A 25,329-nucleotide genomic window follows, 5' to 3' on the forward strand; every position below is an offset into this window, starting at 1 on the left:
TGTAAATATGAGATTATGTGTAAAGAATGACCTTTCCCTGAGTCTTACCCATCTTGTCCAGACCAGACCTAGCCCTACGGTTGGATCCATCATTGGAGTCTGTCTCACTAAGGTCTAGACTAGCTGCACCATGCTGGATCCACTGACCACGCTTGTTACCGGGTGAAAGGATGGGTACTGGGATAGACAGAACCATCTCACCACTGTTAAATTAAAGAGAATAGTCATTTATTCACACATACGTGTAGAAATATATTCCATGAACTCCTGACCCCACTTCAGTGGAATACCATAGTGCATATACTAATATAAACAAAACGCATGAGAGTAACACCTCATTACGACACTAAATAAGTTTAAAACTTATCTGAATAACCTCCTCTAAGGTGCATGCCACTATTCCAACTCATTACTAGATTATGTATATGCAGTTATGATATGAATTACTAAGAATGGACGTGACAGTTGTGTCTAACCAACCTTGTAGGGAAATCCTTGCAGACCACAGGCATACTCAGTCGAAGGTATTCTGTTGGTAGGTTCTCCACGGTACCACACTTCTTGTGGGACACCTTCAAACAAGGTGGACCCTCGATACTACAAGAATGAAATAAATGCACAAAAACACAATTTAGAAGAAAATGCAGTAAACCTCTGTTTAAGGGTTATTTCTTATTAAAGACATCCTGTTTAAAAATTTCTTTATTTCTTTTTTTCTTACAGAGCATATAATAGGAAAACCTGTCCATAAAGACTACTCGCCTAACAATACAAGCTTTCTTGTCTCCCTTGAGTGGTCTTAATGACTATTCAGCATCAACAAATAATTAATTACATTATTTAAACAGAGGAAAAGGATGGGATTAACAGACAGGGAAGATAAGAATGGAGGAGGAGGAAGAAGAGAGAGAATAGGAAATAAAGAAGACAAAAAGAATGAAGAAGAGAACAGAGAAAATTATGACAAGGGATTAGAGGAAAGAAGAAGGAATGAAAGATGAAAAGAGAATGGAAGAGAGAATGATAAAAAAAAGAACAAGAAGGAAAGAATGATGTGAGGAAGGAGAAAGAGGAGAAAACAAAAAAGAGGACAAATAAGGAAAAGGAAAAAAGTTATGAGAACGAGGATGCAAGGAATGAGCATGATGAGGAGGAAAGAAAGGAGAACATGGACAAATGAAAGGAGAAGAATGAGGAAAATAGGAAGAGGAGTAACAGAAGAAGAATTAGAATAAGATAGGAAAATCACATGGATAAAAGAGGAGGAATAAAATAAGTCAAAGTATGATAAGGAAGAGTAGAAATCAAATTCAAAGGAGCATGAGGAGACGGGGAGGATGGAGGCAAGAAGAGCAAGCAAGAGCTACTAACCCGGCTGGTATCCTGGTGACTCCTAATCTATCATGCTCATCTTCAATAATGGACTGAAACATAGGCTGACTCTTAGAGTACCACAGGGGCATTGACTTCTTCATGTTCCTGTAAATATTCATACAAAATGGTGAAAAGTGAAAACCAAATAATATTTAACCCTTAAAATAAATCAAAGCAAGCAATCCCATACTTTCACAAACACATTTCTAGAATGTTTCTCCCTTTTTATGGTAGCTATGTTACATGAAGATGCAGGTATATAAAAATAATACAAAAATTGGAATAAACAAAGGGAACGATGATGGTATTTATTAATATTGTTTTTTTTTCACATGCACTGATTCTGGATCTGCAGCAATTTTCAATTTCTTTGAATGTTACTAGCTATTTCTGTCTAGAAAGTGTTCAAATGCATTGTCTAAAATGAAGCAAAAAAAAAAAGTTGAATACATTTTTGAAAGAATGTAGATGAATGTTCTGTTGAATTTTATGGTACTTCCATTTTAGATGATAGTGATTTGCAACAATATATTTTGCCATGACAAACATCACATTTCCTCCCTTATCAAATTTTATTCAGATGGTTTTGCATGGTGACTGAAATCCAAAGTTATGGATTCTTTAGAAACAATCCCCAAACTGCTTTATTTTGTTTTACTTTGGTCAATCATATGGAGCATGAAAAATAGTATATGAACTGCAGAACAGATCAATGAACTGTATCAGATATTTATGGTAAAATACAGAAGAAAATGAGGAGTAAAAGCTAGCCTCCACCCTTGTTTTACAGTCAATCAACTGCAATATTACTAGGAAAAAATTATTTCATTTGAATCCATTTCTTGTGGTCACAAAAAAGGAATACCAGTTGCTTATGTATGATATACATGTAGTCTTTTTTTTAATCTTTGAAGCATGTTTATGAAGCCATACATGTATGGTAGATGGGGATCTTTTTCTATATATTTTCCCATTTGATTCCAATGACACTTGAACCTAAAATATTAAAAGGAAAATAATAAATGTATACTTCCACACTTTTCAAGCCTTTACTGCTTATTTGTATGATGCAATTTATTTTAGCATGTCATGTCTCTTTCTCTCTCTAAGAAAATGGGTAAACATATGTACATATGACTTGACTACACACTATTTACAATTACCAAACAACTCCAAGTATTGCATAAAACTTTGAATAATCACTCTTACATTTGTGAAATACCAATAATACCAATGTTTGCCCTCTATACAACTGCATAATGTAAACTGAACATCTATCTGAAGCACATGTTCACAGTGCTAAAGTAAATGGACCACTTTGTGACAAATTCACAAACTTTCATTTAAAATCTGGCAAAGTATATTGCAAAGCTAAAATGCACCCCTATATTACAAAAAGTGATGCTATTAAACTACAAAACATAAAATACTATTTGTTCAGTCAATGTTTTTATTTTCATTAAGTTGGCTAAAAGTGTATCCATTTCTCTTCTAAATATCAAATGAAAAGAAAACATACAGGAAAGAAACTGGACAGGTTGTCAAATACAAAGACATGTACAACAAGGAAAGAAGAGATAACGAAGAAATAAAAACATGTATAAAGAGCATTTGATTGAATAGATTGCTTGGATAAAAAAAGGTGAATATCAGTTGCGATGATATCCACGAGACACAATATGCAAAATATAAAACGATTAAAGATTCATTTTGACATAACTGCATGAATTTTCATCTAGAATTATACCTCATAAAAATATTTTTTTAATTACAGAAACTTATCCACACCATTAAATTACAATCTGTAGTCCCAATTTGTTAAAATTTATTTTTAAGTATTTTCTGTGTGCACCAGGAGCTTCCTAAGGCTCCCTAAGAAACTAGTGGACTATGTGATCACATGCATTCCCATTGAGCCCAGCCAACCAAAACATATGTGGGCTCAGTTTCCCATGATGTACACGTAAATGTTTAACTGCATGTATTCAAAGGGTGATCGATGGAATATTGTATGCAAAGAAAAGTAAAGTGAAAGAAAATTGAAAAAGGGTGGTTAGAGCATACTTTGCCATGCACATAAGAAAATAGAATACAAAGGCAGAATATTAAGAGACGGTTTTAGATAACCTGCAAAATAACTGATTGCATACATATTTCTGCAGTGAAGCTGATACAATTAAACAACAAAGCCAAATAATATGAATTATTTGTCATCAACTTTGATCAGGAATGAATTCTGACAGTGGACAGAAACATACCGAGAATAACAATTGCTGTGCATCGGTATAAACAACAGCAGACAATATATCAGAAATGAGAGAGAAACATAAAAGAGAAAAGAAAAAAAAAGAGTCAGTCAGAAAAATAGTTGATTAAATGTCCTAAATATTCCTTATAAGTAGACCAAAGTCAACTCATTAGATCACAGACATTATAACATCTTAGTTGTACATGAACACAAGAAAGCCACAATGAGAGATGAATAACTTTGTTTAGTTTTTGTGAAAGAAAAGGTAGAGAGAAGTATGAGATTTTTACAAACAATGGCAATCAACATATCAAAATATGAGAGAAAAAAGAAAACAAATTACAAAAATCAGGCTTTCATACATGTACATCATTATAACAAATTTGTTTGAGCAAAAACATAATGTCTAAATTCAAAGTAATTCAGAAGAATAACAGAATCGTAGAACACCAACAAAGAAGCAACAGTGAGAGATGAATAACATTGATTAGTTTGATATGAGAGGACAGTCAAGAGAAGTGAAATGTTAATATTACAGATGAATAGAATAAAAAGAAGGAGTGTTATATGAACCAAGTAAAGGATATATGTTGAGGTGCATGACTGAAAGTCAAGATGCTTCAGACATGCAAGGTCAATGTCAGACATTGCCTCATGCTCAATACAGACATGGCCAACATATACCAGTTGGTTGGCAATGGGTGACCCCCTTCTATACAGGAAACAGATTAAATCTATTTTATACATGTTGAGTGTCTCCATGATTTTCATAACCCAATATAAGACTGATTATGTCTTGTGTCAAGATCTGTCAGTCAATTCTCTCTTTCATTCACTTTCTACTTAATCAAATTGAATATCTATATTCTACACTGTAGACTGTGGAAAAGGTGATCATCTATCATTTTTCTAATTAGTTTACAAATTCAATATAATTAACTTCACCATGGCGACCTCAAGCTAAGGCACATCATATCATCATCCCAATATAGGTCAGAAAAGTCGAAGGGGCTTACTTGTCAAATCCAAGGTTAGAGTCTTTACAGGACTACATTTATCCTACTAATTCACCTGTTAATTACAATTGCTCTCATTAAAGGTCAAGTCCACCTCAGAAAAATGTTGATTTGAATAAATAGAGAAAAATCAGACAAGCTCATTGCTGAAAATTTCATCAAAATCGGATGTAAAATAAGAAAGTTATGACATTTCAAAGTTTCGCTTATTTTTCACAAAATAGTTATATGAATGAGTCAGTTACATCCAAATGAGTGAGTCGATGATGTCACTCACTATTTCTTTTGTTTTTTATTGTTTGAATTATATACGAATTTGACAATTAGGACCTTCTTGCCTGAACCACAAAATGTTAAAATAATGGAATTCCACGTGTTCAGGGAGGAATGAAACTTCATTTCACATGACAATGACGAGAAAATCAAAATATTTCATATAATAAAATACAAAAGAAATAGTGAGTGAGTGATGTCATCAGTTCCCTCATTTGCATACCGACCGAGATGTGCATATAACTGTTTTTTTAAATGAAGCGAAACTTTAAAATGTCATGACTTTCTTATTTTACGCCCAATTTTGATGAAATTTTCAGCGTTATGCTTGTTGGATTTTTCTCTTTGTATTCAAATCAAGTTTTTGTTGGGGTGGACTTGTCCTTTAACTAAAAACACATACACACACACACCCACAAACCAATGAATGTGATGAATAACTCAGGCACTACATGCATTAGAGAGATTGCCAAGTCTGATGCAATGCTCATGGCCATTAGGGCCAAGGAACACAAGTCTCGCGATCAGTCCGAGAACAAATTTTCATGATTGATTGCATTGACCACAATGTACAATCAATCATGAGAATCAATTGTACAATCAGTCACTACGTGTTGTGTTCCTGGACCAACCCAGAACTGCAAACTTACTCATTGACTTTCAAAATATTTCATAGTATACCTACATGTACTCATACCATTTGCTGAATGAATCAAGAATAATAATAGAGACTTACACACAGAATGGTTCATAGCCCTCCTGTAGTCCACACACAGTGAAGTATTTCAGATCATTCACATCCTGGTGAGAGGGAAAAAAAATTAATAATTTACCAAATTGTAAGTGTAGAGGGGTCAATAATGACGCTTTCCAGGGATAATTTACAAATTTGACTTCAAAAGATGTTTCAGGGTTTTTTGTTCAAAAACTCACAATTTCAACAAGAAGAAAATAAAACTCTTATTCATTCACTGCCTAACTACATGTATGACTTTCAATCTTTATAGTAATTTTGGAGTATCTTTCCTATCACCTATCCACTTTTTTTTAATTTTCAAATCTTTGAACACATTTTTCAAACCTATTGACTTCTGAATTCTGTAATTCCTACATGGCTTGTATAAAATCCACAAATTTATCAAAAGGGCCTTCTTAGGTAAATGGTTATCAATACATCTAGAATCGCATCACCCTTCTGATCAATTTTTTTCAAAAATTTGATTTCAATCATTTTCAAAATCTGAATGTGAATACATGATGACATTATACAGATATTGCCTACCTAGAGTTTGAATATAACATTTCCTCTCCCCGACGGAGTTATATTTTTCCCAAGGGATTATATTTTGCCCGAAGCGTGCAGCGCTGAGAAAAAATATTATCCCGAGGGAAAAATATAGCTTCGGAGGGGAGTTGAAATGTTATTTATTAAAACGATAGACCAGGCAATATCTGTTATATTATATAGTAAATGTGGATTCATCATTCATCATCTGGCTCAAACCCGAAATTCTTGCTACAGCTCTGATCTATCTACGTCATAATAGATTTTTTTAAATACATCAAGCACGTTCTTCATGCAATCGACGTGCTAACATTAGTGCGTACATGTTTACACTTGTTACGCAACTTGTATCGAGTGACATCACCTTAGTGAATATAACGCCGCAATTGAAAATACAACGCAGTATATTCCCTGAGGTGACGTCAAAACCTAGAATATAACAAATGCGATCCTCGCAGCTATGGTCACGTGATGGCGTATTGACCTATCACTGATTCGAATCTACATAACCTATGTACATGTAATATCAAAAATTACTGATCCATTGTATATGTGATATTCATGTAGAATACAAGAATAAAAATCAAGGTATATCAATCAACATACCTGCCCAAAGTGTAAATGAGCCTTTTCTCCAGCTGCAAGCATGCATACTGGTACAAACCCTGTAAAGAAAAGGAATCAATATTCATTAACTTGTTCCCAAATATACTTTATTTCTCCCATTTTCACAGAGCTATAAAATAGGATAGTGGGATTTTATAACAAATAGTTTTTAAAACAAATTGAATTGTAAAAAGTGAACTTTCTTGATGCATTTACACAAAGCGACAATTGCATTGCATTCCAAAATTTCCATGAAGTTTCTGTATCAATAGGACAGTCAAACAACTTCCCATAACCCCCAAAACAAAACATTAATGACATTTAGTTGGTTCAGAGTATGAAATAAATTTACTGTTTTAAGAAATAAGGTAATCGTCGAACATGGATGAATATTGTAGACTACATGTATATACATACATTAGATATACAACATATATTTGGGGAAAATATTCAAGGCTTTTAATAAACTGACCTTCACCAATCTCAATGTCAAGGAAAGCCATCTCAGATCCAACAGAATCACTCAGAAACTCTCCATTCATGGTAAAACCTGATAAAAAGACACACCAACAAGAGAAAAGAGTGAAAGCTTTTCATTTAACTTTTAACATGTTAAAACCATATAATGTTATTAGTTACATGACTGTATTCTCTGCTTGTTTTATTGTGTAATACTGTAAATATCAATGTTTCTAAGAAATTTGTACGCTTTGGGTTACAGAAAGCGCCAAAATTATGATAACTTGCTCAGAGCCACATCCACTGCACAAAATAATAATGGCATGTGACCACACACAAATGGTCAAACCAACAGTTTCATTCCCCCTCCCCTTAAATGACCATAATTTGGGGAAAAATCATTTTCTATAGACCATTTATATAATATTCTGGAAAAAAAAATCATGAAAATAATATGAAACATCACAACTATTCTTTCTAATTTGTCCCTCAACTGGAATGTTGCTTTACTCCAGATTTCTGAGAATACTATGGAAAGTGAATTTTGTATCAAAATCTGAGATAATCTGACTTACTGATGGTGTTATCCACCAGGTTTAGCATACAGCCAATCACATCTGTCTCACTCCACGTCTTGCCAAAGGTTTCTGAACCTTGGTGCCACTTCCTTGCCTGGGATGAATGGACAAATTATCATTTGGATAAAATCAAATCAAATCCACTCATCTTACATAAATATCACAAAAATATACCTTAACATATTTTACTAGTGTGCCATAATAATAATCATGATAATATCACAATTACAACATGCCTAATACTTTTTTTTCTAGACACAGTGGTTCTGTTGCTTCAATGAATGACAGTGTCTTATACACACAATAAACACCACTAAAACACTACCACAGACAAGATATCACTACAAGATTACAACATGTTACATCTCATCAATCAATTAACTTTGTTTAATGAGTAACTGACATACATGTAACATGCAAGTTAACAAATGGTTTAGATTTGGTTTAATAGGCTTTTGACACTATTTTAAAGTATTCATACAGGGAGCATTTTAAAGGAAGTATGAGAGATTATTCAAACTTTTGGGCCGCTATAAAAAGAAAATGCTTGCATTCTGCACAATGAGTTCAATTTATTTTTCAATGAATCTTGATTATCATCATTTTATTTATAATAACATAAGAGAATATGGAATGCATGGAGAAAACAAACACATAGTGATAATATAATAAAATATAGTACAAAGTTACATCAGATCACCACTCACTATATAATTATCTACAGATTGTTACTATTTCTCTCTTTTACTTTGAAACTGTAATTCTCACCAGGAAACCATCAAAGACATATGAGATGCCACCTGTTCCAATTTCTGCACCTGCTGCTATAGAAGGGCGCCCCCAGCCGACTCGCATGTACCCACTTGTCACCGCTTCAAATTCAAAGTACCTGTAATCAAGATAAGTAAGATTATTCATTGCATATATTTCTATTGATTTGTGTATTTGTAAATCTATGTCACATTCAATTGCATAAATATGAATATTGCATAAATATGCTAACCATTACTGTTACTACTGCTAATACTACCACTACTACTACTACCATGACCAAAAACCACAGTCCTAATACTACTAAATGCAGGGATATCACTGTTGTTGCAGAAAGCATTAATCAGGATACCTAGTTAAAAAAACAAACTTGCATAACAAATACACTACCTCTTTTTTAAAGAAACTTTTCTTTGCAAACCAATTTGAATTATGCTTTTCCGTGAATTGAAGGGTGAATTTATTCTCAATTCTATTTCTTCATCAATAAAAATATACCTAATTATTAGATATTCCTAATCAACCTTAAGGTTGTGAAAGCATCTACATGTATCTATTCAAGTTTGTTTTAAGATACATGTATGGAAATATTCAGGGGCATTCATATATTTTCTGCAACCTCTCAAAAATGGAATAATGTACTATCTCATATTCCATGGCTTGGAAGCCAAATGTCATCATCCATAGAACCCCTTACACAAATATTTATGATTAATCAAATTGTTAAAACAACGATTCTGATTGGATGATAATAGGAATGCTCATTAATATGATCATGCAACATTGATCATAATTGGTTGTTGCTACTTTGTGATTGATTGCAGACCTTTGTGCTACGATAACTTACCATTTCCCTGATGTTACTGCATAGCTCTTCTCTGCTCTGAATGTTCTTGTGTGCTGTTTCTTGTCAGACATCTCTCTTGCTAAACCTACACATCAAATGCAAGGGCGTAAGATTAATGATAATGCTTTTATTTCATTGGCGGAGAGCAAGTCCACATTGGACACCTTGCATTTTTAATTGATATCATCTTGTCTTAAATGGGCCAGATGCTTCATTGTTTGGAGAAAAGCTAGCAATGGTCACTGCTTTCACTGACAATTCACTAATGTGATGAAAGGAAATATGTAGAAAAATAGAATTTAATTCGTCATGCGGACGAATTAGGTGGTCTGTCATGATTTGTCATTCAGTGTCGGCTGATGTATGAAATAAATCATTTAGATATCATTGATAATCTTGATTGTAGACATCCTAAGAATAAGTTTTGACCATTGCTAAATGTGATTATTGATGTGGTGATGACAATCGTCAGACATACATCTTCAAACAGATACATACAAGATAGATGATTATATATATAGATGGATGGAGTGATGGATGGAGCGATGGATGGATCAAGTGATCGATTGAGAGATAAATGATAGGTGGTTATATTAATAAAACATAGATAGACAGACAGACAGACATATAGATAGATAAATAGATAGATAGAGACAAATAGATTGATATAGATAGATAGCCAGACAGACATACATATAGAAAGATAGATAGAGACAGGCAGATAGATTGATGGATATATAGAACGATAGATAGATATACATATCTAAACAAATAGATATGTTATATTAGACAGAGAGAGAGATAGACAGATACATATACAGAGTAGGTAGATAGACAGATAGACATATATATGGATAGATAGATTTATAAGAGAATGATAGCGGATGGACGGATATGATTAGATAGATATAATACGAAAAAAAGTAATTATAATCTGTTTTATTTTGCAATATTTTAGCTATTAATTATTAGAATTGTTATAATTGATCGTGCGCAAGATAGTAAAAAAAAAAATTCATGTCCACCCGCGGACTCGAACCCCTGCCTGCATGATTGAATGAGATGCAAGTCTGACGCCTAACCGATTGAGCTAGCATATTTCCCATAGACTTTACACGTAAGCAAATTTGAGAATTACAATTCCAATTTTGCAAGCGAAATACGGGCATGATCCCGGCATCTGATCAAAAAATGGAGGGCACATTTCCGAAAGCTTAGAATCTCAGCTACAACATACTAAAAGCTCAGGGAAACCCGACTAGAAAAAATGGAGATATGGCTCACGAAATAGAGGAATGTCGAATCTAGTTTTGAGAAAAAGTCATGTCCCATAGAGATAACACGCAAAATGAAGAAAAATGACATGCCTCTTTTCATTGCTGTTTAAAGCAATGATGCGATTCTCAAAAAGAAAATTCATGTTAACTGAGGAGTAAGAGTACATTCTAAACTACAACATATCAAAATTTGGGCGAAAACCGATCCATATTCGAGAAGTTACAACCAAATTTGCATAAATTTGATGACGTCATTTTTGAAAAAATGAAATTTTTAGTTTAGGCGCCATTTTGATGACGTCACGATATAATTTATGGACAATGGTGCCGTGAAATCAAATCTACATTTCATACTCTATCGATATATGAAAAAAAAATTTGGGGTCAATGGACTATTTAAAGAGCTACAGTGAATTTTCAATAGGCATGTTTTTGCCCATATATGGCCTATAGTGAGAGCTCGCACGCACACGTGCTGCAAACTTCAATGGGTGTTAATTTCGTCATTAATGGTCGTAGAAGGTTGATCAAGGTATCAAATTGTTACAAATTTTATTATCAATCCATAATGTAAAAAAAACGGTTTTTCTGCGTTGCGTTAAGGCGTTACGCGCGGAAGCGCGCACGTATGCGCGCGCGCTTCCGCGCGTAACGCCTTAAATTTTTGAAATGCCTAAAATGACCTGAAACGTACTCTTCTTTGGTCAAAAAGTGATTTTGAGCATTTTTTAATTTTGACGCGCGCTTTACGCGCGCATCGTGACCTCCAGGTGACCTTTGATGACATGACCTGATGACCCTTGACCTGAAGTTGATGTGATGATAATATGATTGATTTTTGATAATTGATAATGGAGATATGATTGATAATGTGATTTTACAAAATGGCGCCTAGATGACGTCATCATGACCTGATGACCTTGAAAAGCTTCTCTGCACGTGTCCATGACAGATCCTATAGATGACATGAAATTCAATGAAATTGACCAAGTCCATTTTGAGATAACTTGGCGACAAGAAAATCCGTAAAAATAAATAAATAAGAAAATTCTGACGAAATTAAGAGGTGATCTGTCATAGACAGACCACCTAATAAGTAATTAATCTACACTTGAAATATCAACTATTGTTGTGAAAATGAAATAAAAAATAAAACAAACAATTATAACAATTACAATTTAAGCCTTCATATATATGAACAAGTCGATGAGTCGAGTCATAATAAAAGGGAAAAGGCCATATATGTATAAGGATTTTTCCCCCTTCCATGTACATGCATGTTTTAAGAATATGCAAATAAAATCAGGAAGTTAGGGGAGAAATCAATTGACAAATTAACAAGTAAAAAGGACTTTGACTTCACCGGCAAAAGTAGACCTACAAACATGTAATTTTTTATATAAAACCCATGTTCCAGCACAATAAAAAGTGACAGTTAATTTTTTCTATTCTTAACAAAGTCATCACTCAGGTTTTTGTTACTTAAAAATGCCAATTTCCTCACCTCTGAATGATGGATCTTGACCTTCTGAGGTAGGTGGTTCCAGAGCATAGCCAAAGCCTAGGATAGTCCTAATAGTCTCACTAGCAGTATCCCTGTTGAGTTTCTTAGCTTGGTCATTGAGTTGGTTGTACGGGACCAGCTGCGGGTTTCGCTTATAAGACGTTTCCTAATATTGATTGAACAGAGAATGTTGACATAGGGTACTGTATCAGAATTTGGCAGAATGAAATAACTTGACAAACATTCATGGATATAGGTCATATGTTGTTTGCATGGTGCAACCATACATAGCCTATAGATCAAAAACACATGAAAACTTAAATGTATTACTATACAATCAGTTAAACGAAGACTGTAAGAAAATATTAGGTTTTCTTTAAGAAACATTAGTTACCTCAGAGAGACCATAGGTCCATCCTTGGGCTATCCTGTCCTTGGCCCAGACATTATGAGCATTCTCAGCCAATAGTTCCACCAGCTTCTCCATCTTAGGGTTGAGATGGATGTTGGAGAGGTTGTAAGGAGCTGGCTTGTATCCATTAGACATCAAATAGCTGCAATGGAGAGAACATCATATCATATAGGAGAATTGTGTGGTGTTTTTAATATTTTCCAATTATGGTATAAGTTTCTAAACATTGAATTGAGATGGGAGTTGGAAATACATACTAGTCCAGCTTGTATCAATTGGACATCAAGAACGTCAACAACACATAAGAAAGAAATGTGGTAAGTTTTGCATTGTCCCAATAGGGTATAAGTTATTGAAATGTGTTGAGATGGAGGTTGGGAGGTAATGGGAGTTCATCGCTTTTAAGATATGGTTTAAGTTCCACAAACTTTGGTTTATGGTGGATGTTAGACATAAATGGTACAGCTGAATTGTACTCATTGAACATATTAAAAGTGCAAAGGGGGGAAAACCCCACATGATATAAGACCATGACTTGTGGTTTTAAGTACATGGGTGGCAATGGGTTAACAGAAAATACAAACTGGACTTACTTCATAGGAAGTCTGAGTCTCTTGAGTGTTGATTTAGATGTCTCCTCATCAATGCTGATATGATAACCCAATGCAATCAGTGTTCTGTTATTACATACGAGAAAATAATCAATAGGTTGTCAAATATGATACATAATACACAGAAATATTAACACAAGTGCATGCATGATTTACAATTACAGTTGAATAAACCCATTAGAATTAATGTAAAAGGTGACATATTAACCCCTTGTACTGTGAACAAAAAAGTACAAAGCTTCTTTTGGAGACTACCAGGTTCTCGTATGAAAGACATACACAATGAAAAAGGAGAAGTCAAGATACCTCGAGAAAATGATTACCTTAGGGTCTCGTAAGCCATGGTGATGTCAAAATTCTTTTCTTGTTCTGAAAGGCTTGAGAAGAACATCAGACTATCATGGACCTTCTTGGCATCATCTCGAACCTGAAAACAAAAACCAGATTAAATCATCAAACTAAATACATTACAAATAATTATATCCCCTTTTGCTTTTGAATTTAGAAAACAGACTGGCATAAAAAGACACAAAAGCAAGAACAGCTATTAATATCAAGTGTGAAGGGTTACAAAGTCTATTTAAGCTACAAGTAAAGTGGTTAAATAAATTGGTTTAAAAAAGGGCACTCAAAGAAACTTGCACAATTTCAAATAATTTCAAGATCCCAAAACAAATCATATTTTTTGTAATTAATTGTAAAGTTCAATTGTTAGTGCCATAGAAGATATTAATCAACTTTCTATAGATGGCATTGGTCTATTCATCGAAAGTTTGCAATGGAGTGCTATCAACCTGTTAACACCGACATGTTCTCTGAAAAAATCCTATGGAATGAACAAAATTCAGTCGTAACAGGTAAAGTTGACTGTTGAAAGTCTTACCGGTCCCCATGTCCATCCAGCCTCTATCTTGTTCATACACCAGAGTTCATGTATGTTCTCAGCTAGCTTGTCCCTCAACATCTCAATGTAACCTGGAAGACTCACCTACAAGTCAAATAAAAAAAAAAGAAATTGTCTTTAAATAGTGAAATTATTTAGTATTAACAAAGTACCTATTAACAAAAAAGTGCTAAAGCAAAACATAATTTCAAGTCCTAAATCATTCTAAACAATTCCTTACCTAGAATGAAATATTTTTTATCATGAATTCTCAAATGCATTGCCAACATAAGAAAAAACGTGTTTTCTAAGTATGATGTATATTTCTGCAAGCATCAGTGTCTTGACAAAGTGGTTTGCTCCTCATTCCCTATCGGACATTGTGTACATTTTCTGTATGAAGAATTGTCACAATGGCAAAGTTCCAGAAATGAGATTGATCAGATCAATCACAACTCCTTGTAAGAGAGGGCCTTGACCGACCCTAATGCTCTGATACTTACAGTCGAGGTGTCTACGGGAGCTGGGATGAATGCTGAATGATCCTGGGAGGCAGTAGGTCCTTGGATGATGCCTTCAGTGACATCACCCAAGGAGAAGCAAGGCTCTATCTTCAGTCTCTCCTTCGGGAGAACACTCTCACACACTGCAGCAAAACCCTTGGGTGGTGAGTACTTGAATCGACCGTGCTTGCCTCCAAGGATGAATCGAGCACTACAAGAGGAAACCAAAAGTAAACACAAATCATTTAAATTCCAGTATTGGCCTTCATTAAAACATAGTTCATTTTTCCATTTGCAAGTCTTGAAATATTACTACAAGGACAATTCCATGGATCAATTGATCTTATTCTCTTTCTCTTCAGACAGACCAAACTTAAATCATTATCACCTTCCTATTGGTGTTCTTCTTCTCCTCTCCCCTAAAAAAAATTAATAAATACCAACCGAACAATAGCAAAGAACTAATGACAGGAAAGAATATACCCCAAGATAAAGGTTTAGAACAGAGGCATGATGGGAAATCATGCCAGCATAGCTTCTTTTCATAGATCTTCAGACCCAACCGATAGCATTAGCTTTCTAGATTAATACTGTTTCCCTAAAATAAATACTCACCTAACCCTAGCAGAGAAACTAAGAACAGGAAAGAACATGCCCTCTAGATTGATGCCTTCAAAAGAAGCCTTGATAGGGCTTCCGTTGACATGATAGAGGATGCGAGGCACACTGAGGTCAAAGCACACACCAACAATGTCACCCTTGGACAAGAGACGATTCCCGCTCCATGGAGCAGCCTTGCTGACACCACCTACAGATATTACAGAAAATTTACATCATGAATGCTAATAACTATTTTAAATTAAGAGGGAAGGAGAAGGGATAAAAAAGACAATATAAATCCATTTCCATGCATCCACAGCTTGTATCTCAATAAAACATGGCTGCCATAAAACTGTTTCTACATGTATATCTAAGTCTCCCCTTCTCTTTCTTCATATGACATGTTGATAAAGAGGTGGGCAGGTGAACAGGACCTCAACTGATGGGTTATCTTATCATGGAATGAAAAAGGTAATTTTTCCTTTTAGGTCTGAAACATAGACCCGAATTCACAAAGGTGGTTTTGAAAACCCATGGTTGAGTCTATGGTTTATGCAGATTTCCTGTATAAATTACGCTTAATTTAGCGCGTATCTGGCGCTTGTATAAAAAAATTCAATTTCTGATCCGCGCTTTAGTCACAGTGCACCAAATTGACGCCTGTTACCATGGTTAGATACGCTATTTAACTCATGAGTCCTCTGTTTGAAGAGTGGACTCATGAAAGAAAACAGTGGAATCATGAATAAAATAGCGTATCATACCATGGTAACAGGCGTCAATTTGGCGCACTGTGACAAAAGCGCGCATCAGCATTGGAATTTTTAATATAGGCGCCAGATACGCGCTAAATTAAGCGTAATTTATACAGGAAATCTGCATAAACCATGGATTCAACCGTGGGTTTTCAAAACCACCTTTGTGAATTCAGGCCAATATGTATGGCTGTGATATACTGAATAAAATGGATCATGAAATGCCCTTAGAACAGAAACCAGTGGAATGCCAGAGGAAGTTTTATGAAGCTGTCCATAAGATTACGCCAGATTTTAGAGTATGGCAAAGTGAACATTTAATACTTTTCAACCACATCCTCAACAACTGCTTAGCATATATTATCATTCTTTATGACATACATTTATCATGCACGGTATATCTTATTCTAAAATTGGTCAGAGTTAATATTAAAATGGAAAGCTTAAAAAATCAACAAATATTTTTGGCACTGCACTTGGCACTTCACTTTAGGCACTCCATACCCCATGCCACACTTGGTTCTTCATAATTTGTGAAAGACTTTCTGAAATATCCCCATGCCCTCAAAACACAAAGGTTTGCAATCAATTGCTAAATGTAATTGGCCAAGATTAAGATCATTGTTAAATGTGCATTGCCTTCAGAACGCTAACCTGGAACCAATATCAAAGAATTGTTCTTCATATTTGCACTTCATCGCAAACCTCTGTTACAGGGCTAAGGTATGTCTTAACATGCCTCTTTTCTACCAAACATCCCTAACCTGTCCACAGATTCATGCCATCAAAGCCGAAGGAGTAAAGGTCATCACCGACACCCGAGTTTCCCCATCCTTCCCCGCCCCTCAGGTAGGTGCGGAACCCCGAAGTCGTTGCCCACCCTACTCTGAAGTGTACGGGTCTGGATGTGGCCGCTTCCTGCTTGTCGATGGCAACCTCAAAGTACCATTTCTTGTAGACTGTGCTCTTCTTATCTACACAGATGCTCACGTTGGGACGCATACTGTTTGCAAATAAATTATTACAGTATTAGTGCTAAGAATGCAATATTTCAATCATTCAAACCTGTTTTATAGTAAAATAGGGAAGAAAAACAACAAATATAATTTTGCAACAATAACATTGAATTACAGTGGATGATACATTAATTATTAAATCTATAAACAATTCCTTTTTGAGGTACATGTATATGTAGAGCTAAGAGTATCATAATTTCTTTCAACTTTCAGCAAATAGATATGTCTGCTAGAACACATTGATGAAGACCAAGCACTGTTAAAATAATATGTTATAAGAGCAAAAATCAGAAAAAAAAATATCATGACCAAAAATATGACAAGTTATTGAGCATATTTTCACTGTCTAACATTTCGTCTACAAAACCCTTGTATTCAATCAATACAAGTACCATGAAAACAATGTTGAGAGTGGACATGTGACCTACCAAACTACTTCATCAACTACTGCTGTCTGAAGGAGGAGATCTCTTGAAGGAAGAAGGTTGTCACATATAAGGTTCTGATTGGATCGTACTGCTACACCATTGCCAACACACAGCGAGCATAGAACATCCAACACCTAAAATGAAAGGATGTATCAAAATACAAGCATGGATCTCAGAGCTTTATGGAAATAATCTGTAACTATAAAGAATCCATGGTTTAAAATGGATTTCAATAAATGAAGGTTACACACTTACATGCCATAAGCCATGGGATGAATAATGCAAAATAGTCTTACAAAATGTGAAGAACCCCACATTCATCTTATATATCTGGAGATATTTGAAGAGAAAAACAAACACCTATATTCATGATATATAATCTTCATGTAGAAGTATTTTCCTGAGAAACTCCTTCCCTTTTTTTAGGGGGGGTAACACAAAAACATCTTCAGTTTAATAGGGTACTAAAATGGAATTTACAAGGGAAAAAAAAACTACTTCTTCATCGTACAAATCAATAGTACATTTTAACCACAAAAAATGTAAAAACTCAAGTCTCCAAAAGAAATTTATCCCAACTACATCCCCCCAAAAAATCATAATTATAAAGACAAAATGGTGGCATCAGCTGGATAAAAATCAATTAACCCGCTGATTGCTGAATTATGTGATAACCACAGACTTAATAGGGATTGACCAGTTCTTGTACGATACGGTCCAAATGCGTTCAATCTATAAATAATTTGATTTGATTTTGTTACCTTTGGATCTCTGCCATGTTTTTCTAGCTGTGATATCATTGATTTGATGTGGTTCTCTTTGATGATGTTAAGAGCTTCAGGACTACCAAGTAGCACACAATGTAACACCTCCAACACACCTACAAACAACAAACAAGATCAGTTGAGTCAATGCAGTCTTATCTGAAGTTTATGAGAAATATGATATTAAACACTTTCAGCTAAATGAAATCAAAATATAGAATGAACAACCATGACCAAAAGTGAATATTCTCCTATCATCTTTAAAAGAGACTGTTATTCATTTAATCTAGTCTAACTTTGACTTGAGCTGTGGACAAACTAGCAAAAGTAGTAAAAACAATACTAGTATGGGACAGCTACTTACAGCAGAAAATTAAAATTTATGTCCAAACATAATTTGACTTGCTAGATTTATAACTTCCTTCATTTTTTTTTTAAGGAAGAAAAGAAATGGAAATGGAATGGGAAGATTAGAGGGGATGGAGGGAGAGAGGAAGGGACATGAGAAATAAGAGAATGAGAGGAAGAAAGGAGGATATGAAAGACAGAAGAATTAGGAAATAGTGAGAGACAGAACAAGTGATAGAGAAGGTTTAAGTATAAAATGAAAATATTGAAAACAAGTATCCATCACTGACCTTTTGATGCTTGTTGACTCTCTAGTCTGTTAATAAGCCAATCCAACCTGACTGACTGGGCAAATAAGGCACAGTTGTTGTGGTTATGCCTGATCATGGCGGCTGCATAAACAAAACCAAATCAAGTCAATATCACAGACGTCAAATGCATTGTCGAGCCAGCAGCTTTAACACATACCAAATACTTATTCACTATTACTACTATACGTACATCTTATTCATTATTTGCTTGACAGTGTCGTTCCAATGTTGACAAATTGCAACATTACCAAGCCTGATGTTAACTACATGAACACATAAATCTAGGTGATGCGCCTTTGTGTAATGCCAAGCACAGAGTAAAAAAAGGATGTCGTACAAGAATCATCTAGCAAAATCTAGAAAAAAGTAATTACCATTGTATGTCCTCAGGGAATACTTATAAATAATTATATTTTGCATTTATGTGCTACTGTACACCAAACACTACTGTACAACAAAAAAATAAAGCTTTGTTCACATATAGTAAAACAGAGCTCATGGTCCGCTTATCTTAGTCTATATATTGTAACAATTGTCAGAGAAGTGGCTTACCAAGGAGTTTGTAGAGGTAGGTGACGATGTCTTGCCAGAGGTCTCCTGCATCCTCTCCTACTATTGCAGCAAAGTCCCGTCCACTCTTGAAGATGCTCAGCTTGTCAATGGTTTCCAGCACCAGTTTGACCATACCCTGAAAAATATGGCAATAGTTAGTTTTTGCAAATAAAGTTTTAATCATAAAAATAGATGAATACCCAAAAAGTTTGAACAACAAACATGTGTTCTTTCTGAATCTCTCATTCTCTCACTTGCCTCTTTTTTCTCCACTATTTTCTCCTGCACATCCCCCCCATATCTCACCACCTCTTTTACATCTATCTGTCTTTCTCTTAAAATTGCACTTGCCAACTTTAAATTATGAGGCCTACACAGATAAACCTTGCAGAATTTGTCAGAATCCAAATGGAATAAAGAAATAGTGTATTATTAACTACATTTGTCAACAACTGGAACAAAACACATTCAATTGATTTACAATTTCTGCCGAAACTTTCTCCAAATACTATCCAGAAAATATCAAATGCAATTCTTATTCAATCGCATACTGGAGATAGGTGTTCCCTGTACAAAGCCTATGACAATGAGAGTATTCAGTATTCAAGAGGTTAAGAAAGTCTGACAACGCTCACCTCTTCATGGAACAGATCCTGTCGATTCCTCAAGGCTTTTAATTTCTTCTGTTTCTCTTCATGATCTGAAATTAAAAATGAAGAATTCCTTTCCTTTGATAGCATGATTATTTCCACAACTTTTGACAGCAAACCGAAGTAAAAACTGTTAAAAAAACATCACTGCAATTCAAAAGCAATGACAGACATGTCTAATCTCGCAGAAATTAATCACTGTACAATATCTATGTACCTTTTTTCCCTTCCCAACAGTGAATTTTATTTTGTAAACTCATGAAATAAACAACTGTGATAATTACACTTGCTAACATGTGTTCTTAAATTTTGAAAGAAAAAGCAAAGAAACTCTGGAAATATTTGGTCTGCAAAAGAATATGGTGTACAATCATATTCTGAAAATTCTGGTCGAGCATAGCAAATAAGGAAGAAGAAAGTAAGTTAAAATGAAATGTTATCTCCTACCTTCATCTTCCTCTGGTTCTGAGAAGTACTCAATGAGATCCTGGAGTATATCAACCACAGAGCCAAGGTCAAAGCTATTCCAGGCCAGCTGGTCATCGTCCTTCTCGGCCCTCAAGGAGTCCAAAGCACTGCAAACAAATCAGGAAAAAAAGGAATATAAAAGTGAGCAGGAAAGAATATAGAAAATATTGATCATTTAAATGACACATAGAAATAAAAGATCAGAGAGGTGATTTTAGAATAAGAGTATTGTTTTATAAAGCTTTTCACATGTGGTATATGACAAGCACTGAAGACTTCTTGGTCTTGCAAATGAGTGACAGAATTTACTTGTATTAGCCCTTATGGAAACACAAAGGTCTAAGGTTTGAATTAATCTGCTTTCATGTCTTAAATTGGTCAGAATTATAAACAATTTGCCCAATGTCAATGTTTGAAAATAAAATGAAATATAGGTTAAACATGTAATTAAATGATAAAATCTTGCAAGATTCATTGACAATTCGCCAATTTGCATTTTTAAGTAATGATTTCACTGATTTTTAATATATTTCCAATGTAGAGAGTATAATGATAGGCTTCATGAAATGGTGACACGACATAAGCTCTTTCGACTATTGCTCCGGGCTTAATTTGGTCTAACAAGTAGAGTTAGGATTGCAATAAAGTTTTAGGTTAGGTTTAGGGTAGGGTATAGTGTTAAACCAAAGGTTGAAGTTGGTCATTCGATTAATGTGTGGAATTTAGAGTGGAGCAATCGTCGCCGGAGCAAACGTCATGGAACCCATGAAATACCTTTTATTCAGGAATTGCACAACGTGCAGCACCTAGAGATGATATCATTTATTAAGCATGCTTTTTTTTCTTTCTAATGTTCTTTTATGTGTAATTGCTAGCACTCATAATAAAAGATGACTTGTGACATTTTATTGCAGTTTGATATTGAAGACATGTATGATTTTGATTTTTGCTAAAAGGAAACACACTCTCCACAATTAAGATTCTTCTCCTTTTTTAGGAGATGTTGATAATAATAACAACAACAACAATAATGACAATTACATTACAAAATAAAAGATGAAATGTGAGATTAAGCAAAACTCAAGATTGTGACTCACTCAAAGAACTGATTGAAAAGCAATGTGCTCTTTCTGATGATTCCGGCTGATCTTGACTCCTCCGCCCTTGCTCTCACAACCGAGAACCCATCATCCATATGACCCTCTGGCAACATCACTACCTGTTGTCATGGTAACAAAGGGATAATGGTCGTTTTGATTGAGGTGAAATACCTAGCAGATTCCTAGAAGCTAACTTTTTTTTCATACAGTACTGGTAAACACAAGGCAGTGAAGGTATCAATTGCTGAGAGTCATATTTTCACACCTTATACTATGGAGAGTTTATTAATATGTTTAAGGTCTTGTACTACTTATTATTCTTTGAAGTCATACCACATTTTAATTACTTCACATTATTAGATATCTGCAGCCTCTAACTGGATCTCTTGATTGTTCAGATGTAACAAAATTTTTACCAGTGTACTCCATTTTTATTACAATCTATTTTCAACTGTATGAAATAGATTTTTACCATAAAACCTATCTTTGACAAGCATCTGTTAGAGTTTAATCACCAAACACACCTTTCTGTGTTATACTGAATAAATCAAGAATAACATACCTTCCTCTCAGCTGCTCTTCCTCCAACAACACTTTCAACAACCTGGAATAGAAATAAAATACCAAATATGTATTCAAAATCCATCTCTTTAAAAATGAAAAATCATTTCCTTCCTGAAATTCAACTTCTCCTACAAAGTAATTTACAAATGTTTTTTTTGTGTGACTAATCCAACTATTTGTTTTTAAATGAACACATTGTCAATCTTTTAGATACATAAACTCTGAACTACACTATATGTGGGATTCATGTTCATTTTTTCCCACAATCTTCTAAAATACAAAAATAATAGAGGAATGGGAAAGCTGTTGTGAAATCTTAAATAAAACAAAGCCATGGAGGCAACTTTTTGCATTAAATACCTTAGCTGTGAAGGAGATTAAAAATTATATAGATAAAAAAACTGTAAAGAAATATAAATCAATCATATCATATTCTTCAGCATGAAATTTCAGTAAAAGTTGAACATTTAATAAGCATGTATAATTACTATCAGTATTAATAGTATTGAAATTATTATAATAGCTATCAAAGTCAAGAAGAATGCAACTCCTTTATTAAAAATCAGACAGAGACACTAAAATGCAAATATCACAAACTCATTTTGAATCAGTTATAAACTTTTAAAACAGCAGATCAATTCAAATTAAATTTTAATTATCATGATCAAAATTTAAATTATGAATTCACTATATAACAAAATGACAATCAACATTCTTTAAAAGGTACACCAAAAATAAACAAAGGGTGAGATATAGATATATATATGTCATACCAGATAAGAGAGCCAATGGCCTGTCTTCATGTGTTGAATAAGTACTGTTGAATCTCCATACTTGATGTCTGCATTGCCCATACCATGATCCTGCTTGCTATCATAGTTAGCAAGATCCTCCTGTCAATGAGAACAAAATGTCATATTATTCTTCTTATTTCTTCTATAAAAAAAACAAAAGCGACAATCAGAAGATCTTTGTAGGTTTGCATGGTGGAGTTAATAACGAGAAGAAGGTTTACAGTTCACCATGCGTAATATGAAGAAGGGAAAGGAAATACAGGCAGAAAATTGAAATAGGACAGAGGAAATTAGAGGTATTCTTTTCTTGATAGTGAGTGAAGTCCTGATAATGACTGTAAGCCAGATGAGATGAGCTGAATATGGCTCGAGTAGCAATGATTTGAGTAGTAGCAACAATAAACACCTGATAAGTAATGGTATTCAAATATCTTATTTTATTTTTCTTTAATCTGGTATAATCATACCATGATAAACAAAATAACACTTTTTTCATAATATACATGGAAAACATGCAATCAAGTCTACCATCAAGTATCCATGTCACAGCATGAACAGATCACATCTAATACAATATAATCTGAAGGAAAAAATCAAAAGACACCTATCAACATGCTCACAAACAGAGGAGTACATGTTACGCTGTCTCATAATTCTAAATCAAGTATGCTCTGTTTTTGGCCATACCAATGCAAGAAAGTGTGCCTATGGGCAATACAGTTTTCTGTTTGGTAATTTGTTGTAATTTTGCAAAGAAATAAGTCAAATGATAAAAGAATGAAAGAATATCTGCATTCAAATACATGTACATGTATGATAAATACTAGGAGGGAGGAAATTAAAATAATAATAATCAACCACATCATATCAACATACTCACCCTTGATTGTTGGAAACAGAAGATTGTGTCATCTAAGTTACAAGTTTTCCTTGGTACAATACAAACATTACCATTCTCAAGGACAGCTAGATATTTGCCTAAAGACAAAAGAAAGGAATATATGAAAATATATGATTATAGGCTGTCTATTTGAAAACCTGAAATATCATCTATATTTAATCATTTACTTCATAATTCATTTACTGTATTTATATATAACTTATCCTTAGTAAGATTACCAATTATCTATTCAATATTTCAATTTCTAGAGCTACAAATATATTCATATATATTCATTCAGTTATCAATCTTTTTGATTTTGTAATTCATATACACAGAGATTTAATCACTATCCAATTGTGTTATCCATAATTCTTTTTTTTTAATCAATCAAGCTGTTATTGTATTTTGTAGATCTTTATGGGGATGGGCAAGCATCATTGTCCCATTAGAAACATGGGCATTGATTGATGTAAGGAAATATTCTTTCAAGAATGATAAGACTAAACGGGTTCTTTCAAGAATGATAAGACTAGGCCCTCGACAAGGGAAACAGGGCAGTGATATTGTTAGTTTGCATTGAAAATTAAGTTTTATTGTGCTTGAGACTTGAACAGAATACACATATCATTCAGTGCTTCTCCCCTTCCCTTCCTCCATCAAAATCATTGCATTCTTTGTCGTTAGCCTAGAATCTATAGCCTGAGCCTTATCTTTCTCTATTTTGCTCCTGTTTGCCAATTTCTCTTAGATTGCCTTACAATCAATTACCGTTAGTGCACTTGCATGTCCCATATCGCATGACCACCCCTCCATCGGCTATCGCCAGATTGGCCATAGCTGTACTACTGCGTTTGACACCTTGTCAATCAATATGTCGCTAATGTGCACCTACGAGGCACTTACCGGACCCCTTTGTGATCGTGTTACACATTAAACATTGGAAGATTGGTAGCTGACCCTTTCTCACACCCCCTTGAGATGTCTTTCACAGTAGAAAGTGGTATTAGAAATACATTGAAAAGCGGAGCCCAGGCCGCACAACAAATAAACATTGGATGATGGAACCGAAGGACACTTTTGATGGTTTCGTCGATTTTCTTTCTTCTCTCTTGTTTTTAATAGCCCATGGGCCTGATAAATTGCATGGTAATATGATAGTTGAGTATTTCCGCAGGGGCGACTACTTCCGCACTGGCTCTCTAACTTAGATGTAGAATAACCACAACTTTAAAGACACAATATTCAAGTATATACTGGAATTCATCCTCCCAGAATTTAACTGATTGTTAGTGGTTTAAAAAACTGAATGGTTGAGTGGCTGCTTAGTAACAAAAAGAGGACTGAAGATTTAACAACCTCACCTAGGGACATGGTAATAATTTATGTTTAACGAGGGGACTCAGTAAGTTTACAAATATGCAGTACACATATCCTACCTAAGGGTAAATA

The 25,329-nt window shown here is 34.4% G+C and overlaps 1 protein-coding gene across 3 annotated transcripts in view; it reads right to left on the reverse strand.

The window, feature by feature from the left end:
* Nucleotides 1-25,329, reverse strand: part of LOC121419035 (ryanodine receptor 2-like) — a 222,160-nt gene that overhangs the window by 134,556 nt on the left and 62,275 nt on the right. For 2 of the 3 annotated variants that reach the window (XM_041613312.1, XM_041613311.1), the window contains exons 1-16: nt 15,263-15,387; nt 14,648-14,858; nt 14,145-14,249; nt 13,585-13,688; nt 13,244-13,327; nt 12,633-12,792; nt 12,239-12,404; nt 9,458-9,542; nt 8,608-8,728; nt 7,837-7,933; nt 7,275-7,352; nt 6,803-6,861; nt 5,648-5,712; nt 1,372-1,479; nt 481-597; nt 49-203 (exon numbers count right to left, since the gene is read on the reverse strand). In XM_041613312.1, coding sequence (XP_041469246.1) covers nt 49-203; nt 481-597; nt 1,372-1,479; nt 5,648-5,712; nt 6,803-6,861; nt 7,275-7,352; nt 7,837-7,933; nt 8,608-8,728; nt 9,458-9,542; nt 12,239-12,404; nt 12,633-12,792; nt 13,244-13,327; nt 13,585-13,688; nt 14,145-14,249; nt 14,648-14,858; nt 15,263-15,300 — 1,753 coding nt within the window. In that variant the 5' untranslated portion in view covers nt 15,301-15,387. Of the gene's footprint in view, nt 1-48; nt 204-480; nt 598-1,371; nt 1,480-5,647; nt 5,713-6,802; nt 6,862-7,274; nt 7,353-7,836; nt 7,934-8,607; nt 8,729-9,457; nt 9,543-12,238; nt 12,405-12,632; nt 12,793-13,243; nt 13,328-13,584; nt 13,689-14,144; nt 14,250-14,647; nt 14,859-15,262; nt 15,456-16,766; nt 17,006-17,446; nt 17,581-18,207; nt 18,327-18,848; nt 18,951-19,421; nt 19,558-20,056; nt 20,122-20,518; nt 20,647-21,636; nt 21,759-22,201; nt 22,244-22,976; nt 23,097-23,877; nt 23,976-25,329 lie in introns of those variants that run through there. The other variant, XM_041613313.1, reaches the window with a different exon arrangement.

The sequence above is a fragment of the Lytechinus variegatus genome, chromosome 7, assembly GCF_018143015.1.
Source record: "Lytechinus variegatus isolate NC3 chromosome 7, Lvar_3.0, whole genome shotgun sequence".
Taxonomy (NCBI): domain Eukaryota; kingdom Metazoa; phylum Echinodermata; class Echinoidea; order Temnopleuroida; family Toxopneustidae; genus Lytechinus; species Lytechinus variegatus.